The sequence below is a fragment of the Phascolarctos cinereus genome, unplaced genomic scaffold (assembly GCF_003287225.1).
Source record: "Phascolarctos cinereus isolate Bilbo 61053 unplaced genomic scaffold, phaCin_HiC Scaffold_726;HRSCAF=1367, whole genome shotgun sequence".
Lineage (NCBI taxonomy): Eukaryota > Metazoa > Chordata > Mammalia > Diprotodontia > Phascolarctidae > Phascolarctos > Phascolarctos cinereus.
The window spans coordinates 2,978,275-3,005,309 of record NW_027556098.1 but is presented as its reverse complement, the minus strand read 5'-3'; the positions used below and the strand labels follow the sequence as shown (position 1 = coordinate 3,005,309).

At 36.5% G+C, this 27,035-nt stretch overlaps 1 protein-coding gene across 1 annotated transcript; it reads right to left on the bottom strand.

The window, feature by feature from the left end:
• Positions 1–1,286: 1,286 nt before the first annotated feature.
• Positions 1,287–26,880, bottom strand: RBBP7 (RB binding protein 7, chromatin remodeling factor). Its single transcript, XM_021007404.2, has 12 exons — positions 26,732–26,880; positions 25,397–25,541; positions 21,057–21,202; positions 14,901–15,074; positions 13,612–13,727; positions 10,938–11,098; positions 10,200–10,326; positions 9,955–10,032; positions 8,744–8,820; positions 5,023–5,080; positions 3,395–3,505; positions 1,287–1,402 (listed from the first exon to the last, which is right to left on the bottom strand). The coding sequence occupies exons 1-12, from the start codon at positions 26,745–26,747 to the stop codon at positions 1,334–1,336; spliced, it is 1,278 nt and encodes a 425-aa protein (XP_020863063.1). The 5' UTR covers positions 26,748–26,880; the 3' UTR covers positions 1,287–1,333.
• Between the last annotated feature and the right edge of the window lie 155 nt (positions 26,881–27,035).

Here is a 27,035-nt window from a genome sequence, read left to right as displayed (position 1 = left end):
TGGAATTAGATTGATTTTGGGATGCCCACATTGTGTGGGCATCCCAAAGAGGTAGTGGTGGCACCATTCAAATTTGTACTCACTGCTTATTTCCATTAGGCTAGGCCCACCAATCGCCTGTATTTTACATATTCTGAAAATTTACATTGATTGGGACTTAAGTTATATGTTGTTACCTTGAAAACTGTACAGAAAACTGCCAGAGTTCTATTAGTAGACATGAAAAGACTCTCTACTTCTGTTAAAAATTAAAAAACCCAAAAAAGACCTATTATCTTAGGTCTGTAAGAACTTATGTAAAATTGCTATGGACTGGTTTTTAGTTTCTTCTTCAAAGAAATAAAATTTTATTGATTTTCTTTACTATGAAAGAAGCCAAGAAGAGGTAAAATGCAGTAATAATGTCACAATTAAGTTGTGACATTAGAACCACATGAAAGCTGCTCTGTGCTATCTAAAGTAGTAAGATTTTACATCATATGTCTGGACAATATATAGTATGACAATGACATATCACCTTTTTAGTACTTCTTCCTTAGAATACCTTCCCAGTAGCCTTTATTCAATTAATAAGTAGCTCCAATACAATGGCTGTCTGCTATATACATTTGGATACATAGTACTTTACTCAAAAATATTTGAATACACCTGACCCAGTCAAACATAATGTTCGTTCTAAAAGAGATGATTAACTTTTGCATCACATGAACATTTTGGTAGTCTCAGGAAAAAAAAAATTAAACCCCCATTCTAAGGGTATGCTCTTCCTTAACAGCCATTATGACACAGGCACAACTTTTAATAGCTTAAAAACAACACTTGTATTTCTTTGTTGTGTCTCTTTGGTTCAATTACTGTGCTGTGTAAATAAACAAAACAAAGCAATTTTTTCCAAAAGATTTATTTATGCAAAGCCAATCGAGTGTTTCAAAAAAAGTAAAAAGCTGTTTTGCATATGGGGGAAGAGGGGAGACATAGGTATATACTGGAAAAAATGATTGAATAAGTGGTACCCTGCAACTTATATTTCAAACAGACATGCTGCTCTTTTAGTAACATTCCTGTTTTTCCCAAATGGCAAAATGTTGTACAGTATGTAATAGCTCACTTAAAAAGTGCTGAAATACTCAGGGATAAATAAGGAATGCTTATAAATTTAACTATACAAGCTTTTTTTTTTGCATCTGAGAAATCAAGCATCCATGTAGCGTTACATTCAATAAAAGATATTTTGAATGTATAGTAGTCAAAAACCCCAAAAGATAATTTAAATGAATGTTTGCCACTTCACAAATATCCAGCAATCTTTATTTCATCTTAGACACAGAAGGTTTTAAGATCCTTGACCCTCCAGTTCCGATGCTGCTATATCTGGTTCTTCATCATTGTAAATATTTTCAGCCTGGAAAATAATTAATATTAAATTTACACACAAAACTTGGCACAAATAAAACCAGTACTTAACTATAATCAGAATGGGAAGACCTCATAAGATAAGATTCATAGGTCTTTATAACCAGGAACTTGTGTTACAACATTTCTAATGGTTTGAATGAAGAAGTAATTTCTAAATATATTTTCTAAAAGAAGAGGTTTAAAAAAACAGTTCCATTTTTTGGAGAAGGGAAGGAATTATATAAAGGAGGCCTTGCAGGTCTTGTAACTGTATACCATGTTTTATAACAAAGGAATGAACTTGCTTACTGTGTGTCAGCACTTTACTGAGTGTTTACAAATAATCTCATTTGATCCAACAATTCCGGGACGTAGGTTAGAGGGAGATTAAAAGTAACTTGTCCAGGGTCACAAAGTAAATGTCTTGGGCTGGATTTGAACTTCGGTTTCTCTGATTTCCAGGCTTAGTTAAGCTGGCCCTAATCCTGTTCTTTTTTATTTATTTCTCTGTATTTGACATTTGCTAAAAAGCATAAAATTTTTTAAGTGTGGGAATGGTGACTAGAAATCTGGCCTCAGAAGACCTGGGTTCAAGGCCTGCCTCTGAACTATACTGTTTGTAAGACTCTTGGGAGTCTAAATTTAACCTCTTAGTAACTATGTTTAAGTGTACTGGTGAAATCATGTGTGTATATATACTTTAAATCTGGAAAATCTCTTCCTCCCTCTTTCACTCAAAACTTATGTAATTTATAGAGAAGACTGGTTTCTACGGGTAGAAAAATGCCTTCCTGTGACTTACTGAGACTTCCTTTTCCTAAAGCACTCTAAACTTGAGATGAGGCCCTGTGTAAATGACAGCTCAGAAGCTATTTGTTAGCAATTATCCATACAACAGGTGTAAGCTGTTAGCAGCAATTCATGTGCAAATAAGGTATGTCAAAAACTAACCCATATTGAGAAGTGGTTAGGTATCACAGCAAGCTGAAAATTGGGATGTGATCAGAATTTAAAAAGTCACATACTAAGACTAGATTCTTTGTACAACTAGGGCAAGTTCTTAAAAGATAAAATTGTAATGAAGACAGAAGAGGAATTACAGACAATGGGAAAAATATATCAAATAACACTGAACAAATAATGGAATAATAGCAAGAAGTCATACCCTAATAGAGACCTAGTCAAAAAATGTTTTGTTTTTTTCCCCCCAAATAAATACAATCACAAATGGTAGGAAAAAAATCACTCCAAGGCAAGATTGAGGTTAATGGTTAAGAAAAAAAGGTCCTGCAAATAGACAGCAGCAAAGAGCTAGAAATGAAGTCGATTCTTCTGCCTATCAACTGGGAAATGGCTAAACTAATTGTGATATGTGAAAACAATATTGTATAACAATGAATTGAAAAACTTGGAAGCACATGAAGATATAAACTGATTCAAAATGAATTAAGTGGGAAAACAATGCCTACAATGTAAATGGAAAGAACAGCGATAATAAAACCCAAATTATGAAATTGTAATGACCAAGGTTAGCCCTAAAGAAGAGACATGAAAATAAACCTCCTTCCTTCTCTGTGGGAGACTGTTGGGACTTTTGTCTCCTTTTTAAAAATTCAAGGATGGCTCTCAGGGTCAGGCAAGTAGAGGGAAGAGAGATGAAATGAGGGAGAAACAAAAAAATTCATATAAAGGTGAAGTTAAAATCACAGCTATTTTCTGTTATAATAGCATTTACCTAAATTTTTAAGCACTCATGAAAATGTGGCCCCCAAATACAACCTGGTGTTTTGGTTTTTTTTTTAAGGCAATTGGGGTTAAGTGACTTGCCCAGGGTCACACTGTGAATCTGGATTTGAACTCAGGTCCTCCTGACTTCGGGGCCGGTGCTCTATCCACTGTACTACCTAGCTGCCCCCACCTGATGTATTCTAAAATATATTCATGAAAGTTAGTAAGACCCGAAATAGAAAAAATTAGGGAAGTTTGTAGCAATACTTACCATTTGCCAAATCTGCATGATGTTATCCTCAGAAACAGAACAAATTACCCAAGGCTCATTGGGGTTCCAACTAAAATCAGATATCTTGGCAGTGTGTCCTCCATGAATAAACTGTCAGTAAAAATAAAAGTGTTGGTAAATACACAGAAGGCACTCAAGAGCTGGTTTTCTGTAACATGCTGTATGATTTACAATTGCCTATATAAGACTGTCCACTATCAAGAAACATTCTGTTTTAAAGTCCCAGGGAAACGTTATTACTTCACAGTGTTATCAGTTACCTAGAGGTTTTGAAAAGATGTATGCTATTTTGCCCTCAACACTGAGACATCACCCTATAAAAATACTACCAAGTTCTATTTAAAGTCTTTCAGAAGGCCTCATAATTTAGTAAGACATCACAATATGTATATACCAAATACAAAAATAATTAAATCTCCAGGAGCTTCCCTTTGGTGTGTTCTGATATCATGGATTACACCAGCCCACTGTGACAACTTGTAACCAGTACCTTTGGAAGGCAAAGGTGAGGATTGGAGGATGACAGAGTTGGGCCCGAATGGACCTCACAGGCCAAATGGTCATCAGAGAAAGAAGGCTGTGCGATTAGAATTTTTGTTATGTTTCCGAAAAAGATATGGAAACACAAAAATGTTCAGTCTCTACCTTACAATTTAATTAGTGACAGAAGTACATAAAGGGAAAGTGAAACAAGGAAATAAATCACTGACAAACAGCAGTTTGGAAGGAGAAATCACTGTAGGCTGTCATGGTCTGGGAAAGCTTCCTGAAGAACAGATGTGAACTGAATCTTGAAGGATGGATTTAAGTAGACTGGAGAGTGTTGAGGCAGAGGTAGAACCAAGCACATCCGCAACAGCCAACAGACAGACAAGTATCTTACTGCATATACAGGGCCTTGCACTAATTAAGTGTTGGATGATGACTTGCTAAACGAGTCCATAAGAATCACTGAATAAAAATGTTGGGAAACACAAATTTTCAGGATATTGAATTTTAAAATCAGACAAACTAAGGAAGAGTCTTTACTTTAAAAAAGAATTTACAAGGAGATTAACTTGGACATTCCTCCTGAAGTGTAGAGGACTTGTGTTTACAGCAGAAAGAACACGGGACCAGGAATCCAAAGTCCTGGCTCCAAAACTGAATTGCCATGAGCCAGGGCCAGTTATTTCACCTTTTTAAGCTTCCGTTTCCTCATCTATAAAACGAGGAGACCTGGTAGTCCATGACTAACTATTACTAGAAACACTAGCCCCACAGGATCAGATGAAATATAGTTAATCCTAAAATGCCCATTTATAATTTATATACTGAACATAATCAGAAATGAAGAGGAACTACACAATTTTAAGTGTAAATGAAAATGATTCCAGTACGCACAACTGTCAGGGACAACCCAGCTCATGAGTGTCAATCGTACCTGTAAATCAGTGACTGCTCTAGTCACTGATATAATGTTATATATTTGTTATAATAACAAATAATAACAAACTCCAAGGACTTTGCAAATTCTCCTGCACTGGAATATTTGTGAATATTTCCTAGAATAAGCAGGTCATGTGTAAAGGAATTTGATATACATAAAGATATCCAGAAGTACATACCAGAAGTTCTGGAGGTCCATCTTCAGCATCTTCAGCTGATTGTTCTTCTCCAATTTTACTGTAAGAAAAAGAAGGGTATCTAAATGCTTGTAATCCGAATTAATGCAAAAGGAAAGCTATCTGCCACCACAGAAAGCACATCTTATTAAAAAGTTGTTTTAAAAACACCTGTTCTCTTACTCTTTTTAAATTTATCTTTTTGCTTTTTGTTGAGACAATTGAGGTTAAGGCCAGGGTCACACAGCTAGTAAGTGTCAAGAGTCTGAGTCCGGATTTGACTGGTTCTCCTGACTTCAAGGCTGGAGCTCTATCCACTGCCCCACCTAGCTGCTCCCCCACCCCAACCCCCCAAATCTTCAGTGAACAGAGTGCCTTGAACCGAACAAGCAAATTGAACTAATTTTCCATAGCATGTATTGGCAAAAAAAACCCCCACTGTTAGCATTAATAGTGGTATTAAGGAGAAGCAAAATGGAGCAAAAACTCTGTTAAAAGGCCCCAGTGGCATTCTTAAGATATACTCTACTATTAGGTGAACAGTATACCAAAAGAGATACCAAAACCTGTGTGTAGTTTTACTCCATTTAACAAACGGTAATTGAACAACAGTATCAAACATAGTTCAGTGTAAGAGAGGAAGTATTTATTGAGTTTTCAGTTCTAAGCTCTAGTTCTGAATCTAAACCCTGCACTACTTCCTCCAAACCTTTCCGATTTTCAGCTTCTTCAGCTGTCAAATGAAGGGATCATCTCTATGGTCCCTTCTGGTCCTAATCTACTCCATAAAGCCACAAAAACATCATGTGAAATTTTAGTTACAGAATCTGTAGAAAACTGTTGTTTCCCTGCATACGTGACTCCGTGGAGAAGTCATGCTCCATGCTATCTTGGTGTCTCCTCTCCAAGCCAATGGAGTGTCATGCACACTCAGTCCTTGAGTGGCAGTATGAACACAAGGCCATGAGAAAAGAGGGAGGAACTAATAGTATTCTGAATCAGAGAATTTTAGATGTGGAAAAAAACTTCAAGACCACAAAGAAAACTAGAAAAATGAAGACCAGGCCATGGTTATGAACAGTCATATATGCTACGTTGAGGCTCTAATTAAATCACTATCCATTTTAGTCCTTTTGTGTTGTTTAGTCCTGTCCAACTCTTTCTGACCCCATCTGGGGTTTTCTTAAAGTGGTTTGTCATGTCTTCCAGCTCATTTTACAGATGAGGAAGCTGAGGCCAGCAGGGTTAAGTGGCTTGCCCAGGGTCACACTAGCTATTAAGCAGCTGAAGCCAGATCTGAACTCAGGAAGAGTAGGCCTGGTGCTCTAACCTTTTGGTCCTTAGCTAAGCTTTAGTGGATGTCACATGCCAGACAATATCTATAAAGCAGTTAGTACATCCAAGAATAAAATGCAAAAATAAAGCAATTTTTGGAGAGAAAAACTTTTTATTGTTTTAAAATTTATTGACTTTATAGAATTAACTATACAACACTTCATATAAAAATCTTAATAGGCAATGTGTCCTCTTTGTTACAATCTTATTTTACACAATTTGGAAATGAGTTCAAGAGAAGTTTTTAAAATGTCACTTTTGTTTTCTTTCATTCAACTAATAAGCATTTACATTCTCTCCTTTCTCCCACCCCACAATGGAATTAGGGGAGTTGCAGGGACAGACAAAACCTTGTAATAAATATGCAGTCACTGGCCATGTCCAAAAATGCATGTCTTTTGCTCTTGCACTCTCTCTCTCTCTCACACATATATATGTAAATATGTGTGCATACACATATATGTTTGTGTATGTTTTTAAATGAACAAAAAAATAAGTCTCTCCATCCCACCCCACCAAACTACTGGGGAAAAATGCAAAACCACCATGCATACTAAAGCAAAACAAATTCCCACATTGGCCACGTCCAAAAGTAAGACTCACTATGCACCCTGAGTCTATTGCCTCTTAGGAGGTGAGTAGCACATTTCATCAATGGTTCTCTGGAGTTATGGGTAGTCACTGGGCTAATCAGAGTTCTTAAAGAAAAACTTTTTTTCTCCACTACAGAGCAAATCCCCCCTTCTTTCTGTCACTTCCATTTCAATCCTTCACTTGCTACTTGAGTATATTCATAATAGTTGATTGTGAAAATTTTTTCCTTTGAAAATATGATTTTAGAAAGGTATTTTACCTTAAGTGTGGTCAAAGGGACCCCTCTCCAGTAGAAATGAAGATCTACTCTACAGATTTTCTTTTCACGTTACTCCTCTCATTTTATTCCACCAAAGTTCTCTTTTGATGTCTCCTTGTGAAATGAAGGTGACTATGGGTTTTTGTAGATTGTCAGGTTCTAACAAGCTGTTCAGGACTTAAGCATCATTCACTTGCTTTCCGAGGAACAGGCTGGCTAAATATCAAGCACAAATCCTGCGCTGGACACTAGGTGGTGATAACTCCTGTGGCCATGGTGACTCATGACACCAAGGAAAATACAAAAGTGTGGCAGTCCTTTTGTTTAAAAAGTGAAAGTGGCAATGTTGTAGGAAAGGGATCAGGAAGTGCAAAGAATCACATGGTTCTTAGATGACAGTACCCTAAATGTGAGATTCTTCTGTCCAGTGACAAAAGAGATGACATACTACTGGGAGAAATGAACTACATCAATACTGACAACATTCTCAGAAAAAATGTAACTAGGAGATACACGGTACCGTAAAATGAAAGGTAGTCCAGACAGTCCCCCCAATAAGTAAGGGGTCAAATGAAATGAACAATCTTCAAAAGCAGTATTAGCTATCACCAATTATCCTCCAATTTGCTAAATGACATGCAAAATCAAAACGATCCTAAGGTTTCACACTTCACACTCAACAAATTAGCAAAAATAGTATCTCAAATAGTCAATTTTGGGGGTACTGCTGAAGTATTAAGATACATTAATAAACTCTTGGTGGAGCTGTGAATTTGTCCAACCATTCTGCCAAATAATTTGGAGTTATGTGGAAATAAAAAATAACCAAGCCAGACCCAGAGATGCCATTTTCTGGACATGCAACCTAAAGAAACTAAAAAAAAAAAAAGGAAAAAAGGTCTCATCTGATGAAACCAAAAAATAGACAAAAATAACCCTTTTTATGGTAGCAAAAAAACTGGGGGAAAAAAATGGACACTCACTCATTGGAAAATGCCTAAATAAATCATAGTCTTATGAATGTAATGGAATGACTGCTACTTTATTGTAAAAGGGGATTAATAAAAGCAATTCAGAGAAACATTAAATTTTTATAAACTGATGATGAACCAAGTAGAACCATGAAAACAATCTACACAAAGATTCAAACAACCAAATTTACACCACCAAAAGAACACTAAAATGAAGCCAAACACTGTAATGATCAATGCTGAAATGAGGAAATGCTCCTTCCCATTTTTTCTTAGAGAGATGGAGGACTATGGTACAAAATGTTGCATACAACTATGGCAGATTACATTTTGTCTTCCTTTGTTAGAAAGGAATGTCACTCAGTGGCTGACAACTGGGGTTGGGGTTATATAACCAGAATCATAATGTAGAAACAAATGACATCATTAAAAGGTGAAAAAAGAATTTAAAAAGTTAAGCAAAAAAATGGCAGTAGTAATACTGAGTAAGCAGCAAAAATGAGGGCAAAAAACTACTTGGTAAAGACAGTTCTCAAATCCTGTTACCAGAATACAAGCTTATTACCTTAAATCCCACACATTAAGACGTCGGTCAGTACCGCTGGAAGCCAAGATAGTTTCATTATGTGGAGACCAGTGAACCTAGCAATACAGTTTGAAAAATGAATAGCAATTAAAAATTTTCTAAATACCGAAATATTATTTATTACATGCTTTGTAGAATACAGTTCCCAACTTGAAAATGAGCTTCATTTCAAAAGTTGCTAAGTGGATTATTTGGATAGACACAAGATAGATAAACTTGCATAGTAATGGACAGATGTGATCTTGAGAAAAGGTGGCATTTAATAAACTAGTTCATAAATTACTAAATATCCCTTTGACTTGTCCTAGGGTTTATTTTTACTTGAGAATTAACCTAAAAGAAACTCTCATTTGGGGAGTCTTGTTTTTTGTTTCTTGAGAACCTGCTCCTAGATCAGTTTCCCTAAACTGTTCTTTATTATAATTTCTTCCTTTCCTCTACTTCTGAACTTGAGAACCTTTTTGAAGCTCCAAATTTGCCTTCAAAACTCCTGTGGCCACATCAGACTGTAGAGAGAACATCAGCTTCCTGAAGGGCACAGCCTGTCCTACTACAAGTCTGTCACTGGTATCCATAGTGCTTTGTACAGTACTTGCCATGCAGTAAACACTTAAATGCTTGATGATGAGGATAACTTTGGCCCTTTTTTCCATCCAGGCAAGCTACTGACTATTTACGCTACCATTTGTATTTAACTTGAGGTTCAGAAAGCCTTGCAGAATTAAATCTCCCCATTTAGAAAGTTCCGATAATCCTTCAAAGTTCAAACAAAATTAAAATCAATAAACTCCAATAAGAATTCAACTAAAATACAATTAGTGTATTATGAACAAAATTTAGAGATTACAAAGATTTACTGGGTTTATTTTTTTCTTTATAGTAAAATTAATTATAACTTAGACAACTCTTTGCCAGTCCTTTAATTATCACCTGAAAAGTTTATTACTGAAATATCTTAATTACCACAAATCACATATTTATTCCATCTGAATAAAATATGATCTAATACTGAATTAATCTTGGTAAGCAAACTATCAAATAGGTGAGCCTAGCATCAAAGCCAGATCCAAAGTAAATTCAAGCATTCCCAAGAACAGAGAATTATATAAAGGACTTTATAAATTCTTCAATCTAACATTCAAGCAACAAGTTAGAAAAAGGTTAAAGCATATTCATCGTGCTTTACAAACCTGGAAGATTTCATCTTTATGAGACTCAAAGGAGTGGAGTTTTAATTTTAGATTACGAAGATCCCACAAAGCTACAGTCTGAGGAGAAAAAAACAGGAAAACAATGTAAAAGTTTTGGGATAAATAGTATAAAGTAACACACACACACACATATAATATATCCATATATAATATAAAAACACTGAAAATAACACACATGACAACTATATTTATACAGCCACAGAAATTTTAAAAAATTTAGAAACCTTATCAGCTGAGCCAGTTGCTAAAATGAATTCACTGTATGGATTAAATGACAAACAGTTGACCTCAGCTGTGTGGGCATCCACAGAGTGACTTGGCTTGGATGTTGTATTGGACCTGGTATCCCAGCTGTAATTGAAAGAAAAAAAGTCAAAATATATACACAGCCTTCAAAGCTATAAATGACACTCTTTTACTAGTACTAATCATTTCCATTTTAACATGGATAATTTTATACCACTTGGCAAATATTATTCCTGCTACCGATATCACCTTAATGAAGCCACTCAACACACATGATAAATTCTATATTTTATCTATATGACATGATGATGAAAATTATAAAGAAAAATTGTAAGACCTATTCCTGACAACTGTAAATTCTACCCTGGTAAGTAGAACGAACTTCTTGGTTTAAGTGCTTTTATGACCTCTTTTGCTAGTCCCTTCCTCTATATTTTAATTTTACTCAAAAGGACAAAGGACCACAGATTTAGAGCTGGAAGGGATCTGCCCGGTACAGAGATGATTTAATACCACCCTTTCATTTTACATGTAAGGAAATTAAACTGTAGGAATGTTAAGAGACTTGGCCAAATTCATCTACATGGCAAGTTAGCAATGCTGGGATTTGAACAGAATTGAGATATTTAGCTACAGTCCAAAAATTCATTCACATTTATACTATTTGTCAACTAGGAAAAAAACAAACAAAAACAAACTAGTTCTTTCCACCTTACATCATAAGTTTCTGGTCATCAGCAACAGATCCAAACAATGATTCATGTAGTAGATGCCATGCCACATCTTCTACGACAGCAGAATGACCAGTAAAGATTGCTTTGGCATCAACAATTTTGCCTTCCTTTGGGCCTGCATTTATATCCCATAAACAGACAGTCTGCAAATAAAAAAAACACATCCACAAAAAGTAAGTAAAAATATCCTTAAGAAACAAAACCATTCCAAAAAATTTACCATACAACTTAGCCTGGAAAGGAAATAAAATTTCTTGTGAGGAAATAAGAGGAGATTCCTTGCCAGACACAAGCAACAACTCTGCGAAGCCCTGGAGGCTGAATTCTGAGCATGCCTGGTAGTCCAATTTAGCTAACAGAGAATGTTGAAGTCAGACTAGAGAGAGCTTTAAATGCTAACTTTGTATTTATCCTCGAGGCAGAAAGGGAGCCACTTCAGATTTCCAGAGTGTCCAACTCAAGGCTTTCCACCAATCACAGGTCAAAAGGATTCCTAGGGCAGGATCTGGGAGGTGGCCACAATCTGGACAAAGTTACAAAAGGTTTTTTTCTAAATGTTACAAAGGTATGGTTACAATGTATCAATGATATTGCAAAGTGACATTATGAAATCATACTGTATAATTGTACAAAGTGAAAATATTTGCTCAGGGGAAAAAATCTCATCTTCTTTGTAATAGTAAAGGGGAAGAGGGGAGGAGGGGAGGAATGAGGAAAAGAGAAGGGAATTAAAGGCTTCACTTGATGAAACAGCATTTGGGCTAACCTCAGAAAGTTAGCAGGGCTGTAACAGGGGAAGATGAACAAAAATACATAAATTAGAAGATACGAGGTCTAAGGCCAGCAAGAAGTATCACGTTGCTGAAATATCAGGTATGACAAGGGGAAGAGTGAATAATCAGATTAAAAAAACATAGGCTGGGGCCAAATCACCTAAGACATTTAGGATCTAGGTGCTAGAAGGCAGACCTTTATCAGCAGGTAATGTGAAACCATAGGTTTTTAGTCACAGAACTTGGTTTAATCAGATTACTCTGGCTGCACTATGGACTGAAGGCGAGTGAGAGCAGAGGCCAAGAGACCTAAGATGCAAAGTGGCTATTTTGAGGGCAGCACATACATTAAGAGTCTTGCCAAAATGATGAGGCTATTTCTGTGGAGGCAAAGGTTCTGTTTAATTAATCAACAAAAACTTTAAATACAAGTAGTACTGCTTCCATTTACAAACATTTGGGGCAGATGATGTCTGTGAAGATCAAATGAGTAACACATACCAAGCACTCTGTAAAACTGAAAGCATTATACAAATGTTAGCTATTATTATTAAACAAATAACTGTGGACTAAGCAGGGATTCTTAACTTGGGGTCCACGCACAGATTTCAGGAGACCTGGGAACCTGGATGGGGAAAAAAGTTCAGCTTTATTTCAGTATAATTGGTTTCCTTTGTGTAATCTTATAAATTTTATTATGAATTTAAAAACACTATTCTGGGAAGGGGTCCATGGGATTTACCAGACTGCCAGAAGGTTAAGAAATCCCTCAGCTAGAGGATCCACTGACAAGAAAAAAGCATTTCAGTAATTTATTTCTTTTTCAAATTTATATAACAATTTCCTGTTATCTCGCAACCCACACTGGGAGGTTGAATATGGTGTACTTTTAATTCACTGACTAGTTTAAGTGGATAAAAGAATATGCAATAATTGTTTCTGATCATTTTACAGAACTACTGAATCAATACACACCACGCTAATAGATAAATTAAAGTCATTTAATGCTATTATTATTGCTAAGTCTTAAGGTTTGCAAAACTTTTTACATGAATTTATTATCTCATTTGCTCTTCACAATAATGCTGTGAAGAAGGTGCTATTATCATTCTAATTTTACAAATTAGAAACTGAGTCTGAGAGGTTAAGCAACTTGCCTAGGGTCACAAAGCTAGTGTATGTTTGCATCAGGATGTCAACTGAGGTCTTCTGGATGCCAAAATTGGTGTTCTAACCAGTTGGTCTCCTATTTCAAGCTAAACATGATATATTCACAAAAAAAGTGTTGGAAACACTTCATAAATAATCAATTGTTTACTTAAAAACTGAAGGTTTTTCCATCATGAATCAACTCACAATATTTTCTTTTTTTGTATTAAAGATATTTTATATTCAATCATTTCAAAACCAGCAATCTGAATGAAGCTTCAATAATAATTTAACCCATATTTCCACTTGGTCAGTACATATTTTTCTGCTATTGCATCAACTCACATTATTTTTTAAAGAATAACTTTAGGATCCTCAAGTTCACAGTGTACAGTGAACATAAGAATATAGTCAGCTACTTCTCCTGAAGCATGATCAGGAGCAACCCCTCAACACTTAATGTACTTTCTGACTCAGCTGATGGGTTGGTGGGTTTTGCTGAACTGCTTTTTCTTCTTTGTTATAAAGAATGGCACACTAGGGAGCAGTGGGGAGATAAATTTCATCATGAATATGATGTTTTTTTTTTTAAAAAGTCATCAATAAAAATCTTTAGGAGTATATCCTGAGAAACCATTTATTTGTATGTTTCCTATGTTGACTGTAGTATAGAATTATGCATAACACTTAAGGCAATCATTTGAATAGAATATTATGAAGAACAAATTTCTCACATGGTCATCAGATGCACTTAGGAGATGTCCACTCAAGTTAGAATTCCAGGAAAGACCATAACCTTCCTTTTGATGACCTCTTAACCTAAGATCAGGATTACATTCTCCACTTGGGTCTTAAAAAACAAAAAACAAAAATTAAAGTTAAATTGTACTTGTTACATAATTATGTGAGAATAATGACCTGAAATAAGTTTTCTTACTAGCACCAAAAAAAAGCTGCATCTGGCTCCAGTAAGTAAGGACCATGTATATTTCTTATTTTAATACCTACAGGGAAAACTACTCAACAAGAAAGACCACAAATTCTGAACTGATCTGAATACAGGTTTACCCTCCTAAAATAAAGTCTCTTTGAAATGAAATGAAAAACCAAAAAAACCCAGCAACAGAAACAGGTACACGGTGAAATATAATTAATTACAGGCCACCCTTGAGCTTTTAACAAATCAGATTTAAAAGAAAATTATATGTTTTATAGACACCCCCCCATATGGAATCTTTAAAAAGTTAGCAGGGATTTTAGAGGTCCAATAGTCTAAGTCAAGGTACACCACCCACAAAATCCCAGTCAAGTAGTCCTTTTATTCTAGTCTTGCTGCCAGTGATGGGTAAGGTCATTACTTCACAAAGCAGCCTAATTCATCTTTGAATAACTTGTTGCTAGAAAGCCCTTGCTTGTGTTAAAAGAAATCTTTCCCCTTGTAACTTTCTATTGTCTTGAGTCTTGCCTCTTAAAACAAACACACAAAAAAACCCTTTAAATATCTGAAGACCTAGTTTGGGCTCAACCACTAAATTACTGTGTAACTAAAGGAAATTCAGTTCAACTTCCAGGGTCTCAAGTTTCTTATTCTACAAAGGCAGGGGCTGAACAAATGACCTTTTTGATCCCATCTAGCCCGAAAATTTTGTATTTCTAAGTCTCTCCCTTCTGCCCAATCTCCTTGAACCTAAAAGTCTCCAGTGTCAAGGTTTCAAGCCCTTTCACCACCCCCAGTCATCCACGTCTGGGCCACTTTAGTTCACTGACATAATATTCCAAATGTTGTTTGAGTGGCATAGTGTAAGCTTTTATTCATCTTTTAGAAGCACTATTTTCTAGAATTCCATAATTTAATAGCTTTCAAGTAAAAAAAAAAGCTTTGTCCTATTCTCCCTTTCAATCAACTTTTAGAAATGTTATTTTGAATTTCCTTGTATTAGTCAAGAACTCACGATTTAAAGTGAAACAAAACAAACAAAACCCCACAAGTCACTACAATACAAACCCAATAATTATTACTTACCTGGCTTAGATGGGTGTTTTGTATAATCAAAAACCAGCACATCAGAAGATGGTGTTTTTGTAGCAATAATACAAGGGTTCTGGGGCATGTAACGTGCACGATTTACTTCTCCTTCATGATTTATTTTTATTTCAGTTTCAATTTTTCCAGTTACAGATCCAAAGCCCCCAAATTCTAATTTAATGGGAAAAACATACTGAGAATTAACAGCTGAAAGCTACTTACATCATCCAACAGATTTTTAACAGATCACACAAACTAGCACAAAACTGGGATGCACTGACTGGAACATTTCAAAAATAAAGCTTTAATTTGTGTCTACCTTAAACTTTATTTGGTTTCAGACCCCAAAATTACTTGAGCTGATTTGCAAAGATTATCACTGATGGATATTTTATGCATGCCTGCTTTAAGGACTTCATTCTCACCAAGAAGGAACTGGCTGCTGAGGTGGAAATCAAGCACAGCAGCATTGGGAAGCTCTTAAGAATAAAATTCTGAAGACACAACGTAGGTTTTTAAAAGACTTGTACACGAGGTGTAACTAAATGTGGAATCACCGCCAGAAAAGAATTGATGGATTCTGAATGCAGATCAAAGAATACTGCTTTTTATTTTCCTTTGTATTTTCTCTCACAACATGACTAATATGAAAATGTTTTACATGACTGCTTATTATCAAAATTACTTGTTTTCTCAATAAGGAGGGAGAGGAGGTAGGGAATTTGGAACTCAAAAAATTTTTTTAATTTAAAAATTGTTTTTGTACAGATTGGAAAAAGTATTTAAATTTTTTAAAAACCAGGGGGAAAATATACACTTACCCTATAAGAATAATATCAGGAGACAACAAAGAGGCAGAACTATTGTTTGGGGTGGATGACACTGATAGCCACGTGAAAGAGTAAGTAGCTTATTTTGTTTTCCCTGCCAAAAACTGGAAAGGACTGAATAAAAATAGCTAAAAAAGACTTCATACTCAAGATAAGTAGGCATGGCAAGAGCATGCATGCCCAGCTACCTCTGATGAGTTTAAACTTTCAAATCCAGTTAACTATATTCCAGAGTAATGGAAGAACTAGCAAATATGATGGCAATCATTTTTGAAAGGTCATGGAGAATACTGGAGAGGTATTGAAGGGCTACAGAAGGGCAAAGAATGGAGCCTGCAAACTACAGGTCAACAAATAGGACCAATTTCTGACGTAATTCAAGAATATTAGTAAACATATGGAATAAAAAGAATGTGGTGATGAAAAATGCTATCCACCTTGGAAGAAAGAACTAATACAGTTTGAATGCAGATGGAAGCATAATATTTTTCAATTTCTTTGTGTGTGTTTTTTTTTGGGGGGGGTCTGTTTTCTTTCACAATATAACTAATACGGAAATCTTTTGCATGATTGCACATGCACGACCTGTATCAAACTGCTTATTGTCTCAAGGAGGGGGGAGAGAGAATTTGAAACTCATAATTTTAAAAAACAAATGTTAAAATTTGTTTTTACATACAATTGGGAAAAATATTTTCTTTAAAATTAAAAAAAGGAAAAAAAGAATGTGGTTATCCAAGAGCCAGCCTGGCTTCTTTAGGAACAGGCTGTGCATGCTTGGCTGATGTTGCTTCCTTTTATGACAGGTGATTTCTCTGTCCTGGTCAGTTAACACTTGGAACATTACGCAATTTGAGATGAAAGCTCACACATCAGAGAAACCAGTGTCAAAGTTCTGAAGAGGGAGGAGATGTGAGGATGATGACTAGAATGTAGGCAGGATGGTATGGAGATAGCTGGGAAGCAAAGATCACAAAATTTACAAAGTTTGATAGAACATTATTATGGATTTTGAAATCCCCTACTATAAGTGTAGGAGTTAAGCAAAAGAGGAAGACACAGAACCAGGCAAACTCCTTAACAAATAATGTGGGACATTCACAAGGTTTCACCACAGTGTGGGATATAAACATCAATTAGGCTTCAAGCGTTCTTCCTAGATCCATTCTTAAATCCAATCAGGATTTAGTCCTTTTCCCTGGGATTAAAAATGATCCAGTTGCTAAGTAAGTGCCAAGGCTAAAAGCAGGACACTGTTTCTGCTATCTGACCAGAATGTGTGAGAAGGAAAGCATCTAAGCAGTGATTTAGTCCCACTTCTTTCTGTAAAATAATCCTAACAGATGGGAGTTGCCATCTAGCCTTTGTTTGGATACTTCTAATGAAGCAGAACTCAGTAGAGTCCAAGGCATCCTAATCTACTTCTGGACAGTGCTTACAGTCAAGAAGCTTAAATTTGCTGCTCTGCAACTTCTACCCATTGCACCTATTTTTACCCTGTGAAACAAGTCTGATCCCTGTTCCATGTGATAGATCTTCAATTACTTGAAGAAAGCTATGACCTTTCTCCCAATCTCATCCCCATGTCTGCTGCCCAAGTAAAATACCCCCAACTTCTTCAAATGATCCTGATGCATGACCCCAGGACCTTCACCATCATGGCCACTTCTCTCAGAATGCTCTTTAGTTGATCAATGTCCTTCCCAACATAACAGTGCTCAAATGTGGTCTGAACAGAGCACAGTAAATGGACTATCACCTCCCTAGGCCTCTCTTGATTCAACCTATAATTGCACTAACTTTTTGGGCCACCATAACACAAACTTCCAAATCTTTTTAGCATCAACTGCTGTTTAGCTATGGCTTCCCCATCTTCTGCTTGTCAAGTTTTTTTTTTAAATTCAAGTTTAAGCCTACATTTATCAAAATTCAATCTAATCAGATTTAGTTCTATTTTGACTGTTGTGATACTTTTAGAACTGGGTCATTTCCTGGCTCAAACACTTGCTAGGTGCAGGACTTGGACAAGTCATTACCCTTCTACATCTTGGTTTTCCTAGTTGTAAAATGGGAATCCCACTACTTTTGTCTGACAGTATCTAACTAGATTGTTTTTGATAAAAGTGCTATTTTAAGTCCTATCCAGTATGTCCCAAAAATCTTAGTGCAGCTTTAAGCAATTAAAAGCTTTAAATTGTATTGCGACTTTTGGGACATCCTCTGTAAATCTAAGTTAAAAGTATCATTAATTTACTTATCAATTTCACCTACATTTTTGACCCTGATACCTCCACCTAAAATCAGTTCTCATTCAAAAAAAATATGGTCTCATACCAGGATACAAGTACTACTAGTTCACTCGTAGGATCTCATAATCAACCCTTATTTCTTGTTTACCTCTCTTGGATTCATCCATACCCAGTGAAAAGTCACTCTACCCTCACTGATCAATGCCTCTTTATTCAGCCAGTCCTACAGTCATTCTCTAGCTTCAGTAGACATTCTGACCAAATATTCCATGCTAACTGTCCTCACTACTACTCTTGACTGTTCAATCCTTTGGTAGTTGGAATCTAAGAATGACATACATGCTGATGTATGTTCACAGCAAGTGGAAAAAGAAATAGAGCCAGGATATCCTTCTTAATCCCTTTCTCCTTCAACTTGTTATTATGCTTGTCTTTCACAATGTTCCTTGTACATCCTTATTTGTTCAAATATTATCTTCCCCCACCCATGAAATTTCTATCAACATTTTTAGCACCCAATTTCATTATCCTATCATTTCCTGGTTCTCTCTATTATAGTACTACTTGATCTTTCTGCTCACATCTGCAAATTTACCTCTCCCTGCACTCTAGAGAGAAAATCTTCACTGTCATGAAAAGATAAAAGTCACAGTTTTAGCTTTACCTGATTCTTTTTTTCCTGCTCCTTCCTCTAACTTCTCTCTTTTTTTCTGATAGCACCTAAAACTCTCAAAGTAATTTGTTCCCCAAAGACTATGATGGGGGATTGTTTTATATATACGCCTTTAATCACTTGCTTACAGATTCTTCCTTGTGTGTGTGCGTATTTTGGGACTCAACAGGTTTTGCTGGAAGAGATGACTTCAAGATGACAAGTTGTCTGTCTGTCTCTCTCTCTCTCACTTCTCCTGAGTGAAGTATAAGAACTTTTCTATATGGACTCTGTGATATCTATTTGGTTTGGTTAGAGTCCTTTACTTTCTTCCACATTCTCTCCTGTATTCCAAATAGTTCAGTTTGATGGCTAAGTGATCCCTGGCTAAGTAAGATCTTATTTTAGTAAGCAGCTAAGGGATAAAGAAAAGAAACATACTCTATTTTAAGTCTTTTTAAAGTACACCCCTAGGGGCAGCTAGGTGGTGTAGTGGATAGAGCACTGGCCCTGGATTCAGAAGGACCTGAGTTCAAATCCAGCCTCAGAGACATAACACATACTAGCTGTGTGACCCTGGGCAAGTCACTTAACACCACTACCTAGCCAAAAAGGGGGGAAAAAAAGTGCACCCCTAAAAAAACTCTTATGGAAGAAAGAAAACAAGTATACATTGAAAAAAACCCCACAAAATTAACATATCATAAATCACAGTAAATTAAGAATTTCTTTCAATTCAAATAAAGACAATAGCAACAGTGTGATTATAGCATGTACAGAGATCATCTACAAACTAGCCCTAAGGGGAAAACTATGGCCTAAATTTGAACCAATATCATTACTGTAAATCTCTTTTCAATGAGTGACATATGCTCAAATTAGGGACCATATTAACTTCCTAATGACCTATATTACTGGAATATTCTCTTGAATGGAAGGAGAAATTAGATTTAAACGGCTTTTCCCTTGACTCACCATGACCTGGAAGTGAAACTGGATTTCCAAAGGTTTTGCCAGAAGAGTACATCTGGCAGGTCCTACTAAGCTGGAAACATTTAAACTAAATGATTAGTTTTATGTCTATTTCCTTAGTACTCTAGCTAAAGGAGGTGAAGTTCATCAATAGGATTGCTACAGAGTAATAGATTTTTCAGTCATCAGCAATCTCAAAGACCTATAATCTGCAATGGCAAAGAGTGCCACTACGCTAACAAAAACCAGATTCTTAAAGTGATCTCAATTTCATATTGATAGGAGAAAAGTGGCTAGAAAGTACAGACCAACTAAGGGAAAACCACAAATAATTTCTATTCCAGTTGGTGATTAACTTTAGGAAAGTAGAAGAAATTAGGGTAAAATTTTCATTTTGTAAAGAGCCCTATTTTCCATATGATAACTTTGGGTTTCAAAACAAATGCTCAAATACAATTATGCAGTTTCTCTTGTGACATAGTAGAATGCTTAACTAGTAGTCAGGAAGATCCGAGTTCAAATCTTGCCTCTAACACTTACTACTATATGATGCCAGGCCTTAGTTTCACTACCTGCAAATGAAGTTGGACTCAATAACCTCTAAGGTCTCTGCTAGCTCTAAAGCTATGATCCTGATTTCCACCGTGTCCTAATAATATACCATTTGAAAAGATTTTGTTAGAGGAATCCAGGGACAGGACTTTGACCCAAGAAGACACCTGGATAATTTCATGACTCGTGACCTCCCAAGTACTAACAAGTAATATGTCATACTGACTTAAATATCAGAAATAATAAGAATATATCACTCTGAAGAAGCTTTACTCTGCTGGTTCCATATACCAAAGAACAAAACCAAATCCTATATGCACTTTGCCACATTTATTTATTTCCTTTTTAAGCTCCACAACTGCTCTTCATCATTCACCCTGACACAGATTCCCCACTAACATTATGCTTTTTTCTGTCTGTCCCATAGATATAAGAAAATATTCTTGCTACTCCTTGGCACAGTGGATGTTCTTACACTCACAATATACAAAGAAGAGATCCTAAGTGTGGGTGCCAGTATCCTAGCCCTACTTCTTCTCATCAAACTCAGCTCTGCTTTAGTTCACAAAGGTCTTAGCTACAGGGTTGTCATTTCTTGGACAATGAGTTATTTTTACTAACTTATTAACAAAATAGATGATTATAGACATAAAGTAGTATGATTTTACTTGGAAACAAAGAGAGAACCTGCCCATGAATATGATTTTAATTCACTTAAGATGCAACTCCCTAAGCACGAAAAGTTATATTATCACATCATTATCACCATTCACAACTGTGATTATATAAATTCAGGGTCTTTGGTCTATTTTTATCAAAATTGAGTCTCATGAGAAGATGTGCTGAGGAAATATACAATCCCATTAATACCTCTAATAACAGTTTTTAGGATACCTACCTCCCTTCTCACTATCATAATGGGAAGCATCAAACTGTGCATCGTCATTAGGAATCTGTACTCGTGCAACCACTAAATGGTTCTGCTCATCAGAAGTGTGAGTCCCCAGTACTAGCCAATGAAGGGCATAATCTTTTCCTTCTGGTCTGTTTAAAAAAAGCAAAGTAAAAATCACACAAATCTGATAGTAAACATCTAGCTTTTGACAAATGCAATCTAGCCCTTAAAAATGGTGACTAAAGCCATACAAAAAATTTTAATCTCTTTGTCAAACCCCAAGAAACTGTTCTGACCATATATGCAGGACTTTCTTTTTCTCCCAGAGAGCAGTATCATGCAGAAGCCCTCCCCTCACGTTTCATTTGGTTCAAGATTGGCAGGAAACCCAGGAAATCCAAGGAAGCTGACCCAGTGATGAGAAAATACTGCAGTGACATGGACATGTAAGCAACATGGGTGCAAGGTTTTATTTCATCTAAAGTATCTTGAAGATGCTGCTGGGCACAGGATTTGGTATATAATGGCATCTTTTTTTTCCCAAGAAGCAAATTTGTAACTTTATAAATCAGCAATGTTTGTATTACCAATTGTATTACCTAGAGAAGTGTTGCTATATATGATTCCAAAGAAAATTAGTTAATCTGCAACTGTCTCTGAAGTTGTGCCGTACAGTTGTCAAGTAAGAGGGGGGGAAAAAGCAAGGATGCATAGTGAGTTCAATTACTTCATGCCTCAGATCAGGCAAAGCAACTAGTACCTCCCTAAATGATATGGAATAAACTAAAAATGATTCATAAGATAAAATCCCTGGTCCAACTCTTAGGTGAAAGAATACACACCAACCTCTTATTAAGGCTAGGTGGAAAATATTTAAAGGATAATTACTTCAAAGAGTTAAAGACAATATGTAAAAAAGTAGTAGTTAGGAGCCATGTTTTTCTATTTAATGATGGACAACCTATAATGAAGAATGCCATTTAGGTAGCTGTTTATTTAAAAAAATAAAATACTGGGTTACTTCAACAATTAGATATAAACATTAAGGGTTTCGAAGTTTTCCTAAGTTCTTTAAGACGAAATTTTTACTATAAGTACTTTCTCCAATGTAACACACATACGAATTTTCTTAGCCAACTAATGCCAATTTTTCTTCTCAAACACCAAGTCTAATCAAATGCAATAGAAGCCTGACGAGTAAAAGGAACTTTCACTTTCTCAAAACCATTTCCTCTTAGCTTTTCTATCACTATTCATTAAGGGAGACAGCTCAACACTGGACTTTACAGGTAATTTTTCAAATACTGCACAAAACTGAAGTATCTGAAGCTCTGATAGAAGATTTCTTTTGTTTTTATTTAAGGAAGCAATACTGACATTTAAGAAGTTATTTAACCACATAATAGAGAGATGGATAGTGAATAGATCTATGATTAATTTCATTGGTGAAGAGAGCTTCCAGTGAGAAACTTCTACTAAGATAGGTCAACAGCTTCTCTGCAATTAATACATTATAGATTAAAGTTCTACAAGGATTACGTTACAAAGTTTTTTGGTACTACAACCTGACAGACCTTAAGTAACTCAAATCTCAAAACCTGAAGACAACAGACGATTTAACTTAAAAATGAACAGAAAAAGGCCCTGTAGCAGAGCTGACAGAATGCTAGACTTTGAATCAGAAGACTTGAGTTCAAATCTTGCCTCTTATATGATTAACTAGCTATGTGACTCTAGACAAGCTGCTTAATTTTTATGTGCTTCTGGCAACTCTCTAGGGCTTATGATATGTGGTTGTGATCTGGACTGGTAAAGGAGTTCCCCACACTTAAAAAAAAAAATAAACCACCCAGAGATTATTAACACAATACACAGGTTAAAGAGTGATGTCAATAGGAAAAAAAGTAGAATTCCAAAAAGTTACCCCTCAAAACAGCCTACTTTTTTTTCCCCTCCTAAATCCACTGCCTCCCTTCAATTGTTAAGTGAAATACTACCAATGACAGACCATGAAGCAGGTTTACTAGAGGGTAAAGACGAATATAAAATTATGTTAAAATATATTTGAGAACTCATATTATTAATAGGCATAAGAAATGAACTATCTATCATTATCCACAGATTTCTCAAAATAGTTTTTAAAGTTGATTCCATTTCCTATTTTAATAGAGAATAGGACAGATAATTTTCAGAATGCATACTGTACTTCTCTGTCTGAAGACAGGTCACCCTGACATTCTGGGAATTTAGAAGATTTCAAACAAAAATGAAGATGCCATAAAGATCCAAACTAGAAAGAATGTGGTCATCATTCACTGCTGCACTATTCTCTGTTCCCACCTCCATTTGACACAGCTTATGAAATTAATCAAAAAGCATCATCCTAAGTGAAGCAGACTTTCGGGTGAACACCTTCCTTGAAGAGGGTATTGACAGAAAAAGTAATAGTTTTGAAAGACATTTCTAGGTAACTAAGCCAGAGTAGGAGTAAAAGAACTGTTCTAATTGTTGATATAAGCTACCTACTGAATTGCATCAATGAAAGTGAAGATAAAAAAGTAGAAATGGGTTGAAAGCGACAGCAAACTATTTTGTACTCTCAGTAATAATCCTCAACATTTATGGAGGTATTTAATAGCAAGAATCTGTAGGAAAAAATTAAGGTTTTATATATTAATGCGAATTATTTTTATAATTATACCACCCATACACACATGGAATTGAACCTTGCAAAACCGAAATAGAACATTTCTCAGTATTTTATTCAACCAAGCCTTGAAACTAGTGGGATATTTTTTAGAAAGCTACAGTTTCCAACATTACTTATAAATTAACTAGAGGCTCTAACCCCTTAGGGCTAGGAAAAAAGGTGTGATATTATTAACCTCCAGTATTTTGCAGCAATATGGGAGGAATGGGGGGGAGGGTGAGAGAGAAACACTTCACATAATGTTATCTCCCAATCCACCCAGTCATCTCCTTTATTATCTGAATAGTATGGAGAGACTTGATCAGCTTGCTTGATCAGCAATAACCTCAATATTCTCTTTGCTATCAGCAAGCAGATTTTTGCTGGCTTGTCAAGGAACAGCAGTAGCAAAACCATCTTCTGTTAGGTTCCAAAACACTAATATAGCAACTTACTTTTCTACCAGGTAGTGCAGCAGATATTACTCTGGGCCTGGAGTGAGGAAGACCTGAATCCAAATCTGGCCTCACTTACTAAGCTTTGTGACCCTGGACAAACCACTTAATATCTGTTTGCCTCAGTTTCCTCAAATTTAAAATGGGGATAATAATAGCACTTACCTTCCAGGATTGTAGTAAAGGTCTAAAGAGACAATAATTGTAAGGTGCCTAGCACAGAACTTGCACAGAGTATGTGCTATATAAATGTTGGCTATTATTATTATTCTTGTTATTTTCTTAGGGAATAGATATATGATTTAGATGTCTTTGATTCAAACATAAAGAATTCTTTCACTAAAACTGCCTGTTAAGTGTTTGCTATTCAAATCTGAAAAATGAAGAAACCATAGGCACTTCTATCTTATTTCTTTCACAATGAGCTAGTACTAAACAAGAAATGAAGAAAACAAATTCAAGAGGGATGGTTATTTGCTAAAGAACGTCATAAACTCCTAACCTCTTACCATTTAACTGGAAGACAATGAAGAACATGCAGAATTTTCATATATAGAATGAACCAACACAGCATCTAAAATCAATAATCTACTCACTGCAATTCACTTTCAAGATCTAATCATTACATATCCAATAATTTCAAATGTTAAAATGCCATGTTATTTAGTTCTCCTTTCCTCTAGAACCAACTTAACTTTACTCATATGTTTGTACAATATATACAAGAGTATTCCACAGTTTTTAAAATCAAACATGGGTGGGGAGGATATAATCCTAATCCTTTTCTCTCTATACCAAAAAAAGCACCTACTTGTAGTTTTCAGATACTGCCTAAGAAATATTTCCTACAAAGTCATCCTTATTCACACCATTTTTGCACTCTAACCTTAAACCTTTGTCTATTTCTTTCATAAATTACTTTCATCTTGAAATAATACCTAATACCTCATATCTGACTTATTTTAGCTATATACATTATACGTTGTCCTTTACAATGCAAAAAAATTATACATGCATGAAATAACTCTAAAACTATAGTTAACTGCCTTAACTCCTTTTTTAAAAACAAAATATACGCAAATATTTAGAATTAGAAATCTATAATCACCCAAGCCCTCCTTCCTCCTTTTATCTGTTTTATAAAAGTAATTTTACTGTTTGCAAAAGTAATTTTACTGAACTGTTTAAATTTTAGTTACCTAGTTACATCAGGAAGCCATTGAACAGTAAGACTAGGCCATTCAAGGGCATGTGTCATAACCAAGTCATACAAAAATGGTGTATTCTTTTTCCATATTTTATATTCTTCATTGATAACCCGCTCCTCCACCGTATCTTCAAACACTGAAAATGAGAGAACATTAATTACTATGTTTTACTGGTCTCAAGTTTTGGGAGTAGGGATATATGGTTAGAATGTGAACTCCTTGAGGGCAGGAACCTTGTTTTTTACCTCTGTACCCCCCCTCACTTAGCACAATAGGAGGCATTTGGCAGGTACTTAAATAATTACTGAATGACATCTTTAGTCAGAGCTAACTTACAGAGCTGACTCTATTAGACAAGTGTTTTGAGATTTTTAAAACCTACCACATCTGTCCTATTTTGGCCCTTCCAGTTCTGCAAAACTATTAAACACGTATAACCACAAAGACTTTCCTGGCAGTCTTAATGTCGAGTAATTTATTTATTACAAAAAATAAGCCAGTATTTTGCTAATACACCATTTGGCCACTGCATAAACAATAATTTCAATCTTGGATTTCAAGTTTAGGGAGAGCTGAAATCTGCCATTTCATCTTTGTGTCTCCAGACCCTAGCCGTGCAAGATGCCCTTTCAATTATACAGTAGGGGCCTAACGGAGGGGAACAAGGTAATCTGACAAGATAATGGGAATCCAGATTTTGGTGGGCGGCTTCCTCAAAATGTTAAGTGACATTTCCATCCCTCCCTGCACTATCCCAACTGAACAGACATGCACCTATCTCCCTTCGACCACACATATTTGTTACGATGGTTTTGGTTTTTTTCCTCCCTTTTTCCAATGGTGGGAGAGGGGGAAAAACTGCAATTATGATAATTTTTAAAAATCCAATTTAATTTTTAAAAGCTATATATCTCCTCTCTTTGCCAACCTACAGGAACAAAATGAAAACTACGGCAGTTAGATAGAGACTCGCTGCCGCACCCCAGGCCAGGGGTGGTTAGGGAGCCCTAATACCCGGGTCTTAGGGCTGGTGCTGGAACTGCCGCAGAACCAAGGACACAGAGGCAGAAGTGGGGGGGGGGAAGCACTTGTCTCGCCTCCGTCCCAGCCCCCAGGAAGTGCCCAGGGACCTCGAGGCCGCGCCCCCGCCCTCGCTTCCCTAAGCTGCCCCCTCCCACCCTCCGCACCGCCCCCGGCCCTATTCGCGCCTTTCTGGGGCTGACGCAGAGACCCCCCACCCCGGGTCCCCCGCCCTGCTTCCTACCACGACCCGCGCATGCTCGCGTGCAAGAACCCCTCCAGGAGAACCCCCCGTTCCCCGCTTACTCTCTTTATTCGCCATCTTGGGTCGGGCAGTGCGCCCCGCCGGCCGCCAGGCCCCTCGGGCGCCGCCGTCTCGCTCTCCCCTACTCTGGCCGCGCGACGCTAGCCGGCCGGGGCCCCGCCAGTCTCCGCCGCGTCACCCAGCTCCCACCTCCCAGAACCCGGAGCCCTGGACGCCTCCGCCACTTGCCCTTCCCCCCTCCCCCCCTCCCCACGTCCTCCGGAGTCAGGCCTTGCCGTGCTCCTTCACCCGCGGCAGTGACTGCTCGGACCCCAACTGCTTCCCTCTCTCTTTCCAAACTTGGAA

Excerpts from the sequence above, each read along its gene's own strand:
- RBBP7 (XM_021007404.2), bottom strand. Across the intron at positions 13,728-14,900 it reads AAAACACCCATCTAAGCCAG|ACCCAAGTGGAGAATGTAAT; the intron begins GTAAGTAATAAT and ends TTGTTTTTTAAG. Across the intron at positions 11,099-13,611 it reads TAAGTGCATCTGATGACCAT|ACTGTCTGTTTATGGGATAT; the intron begins GTGAGAAATTTG and ends TTTTATTTGCAG.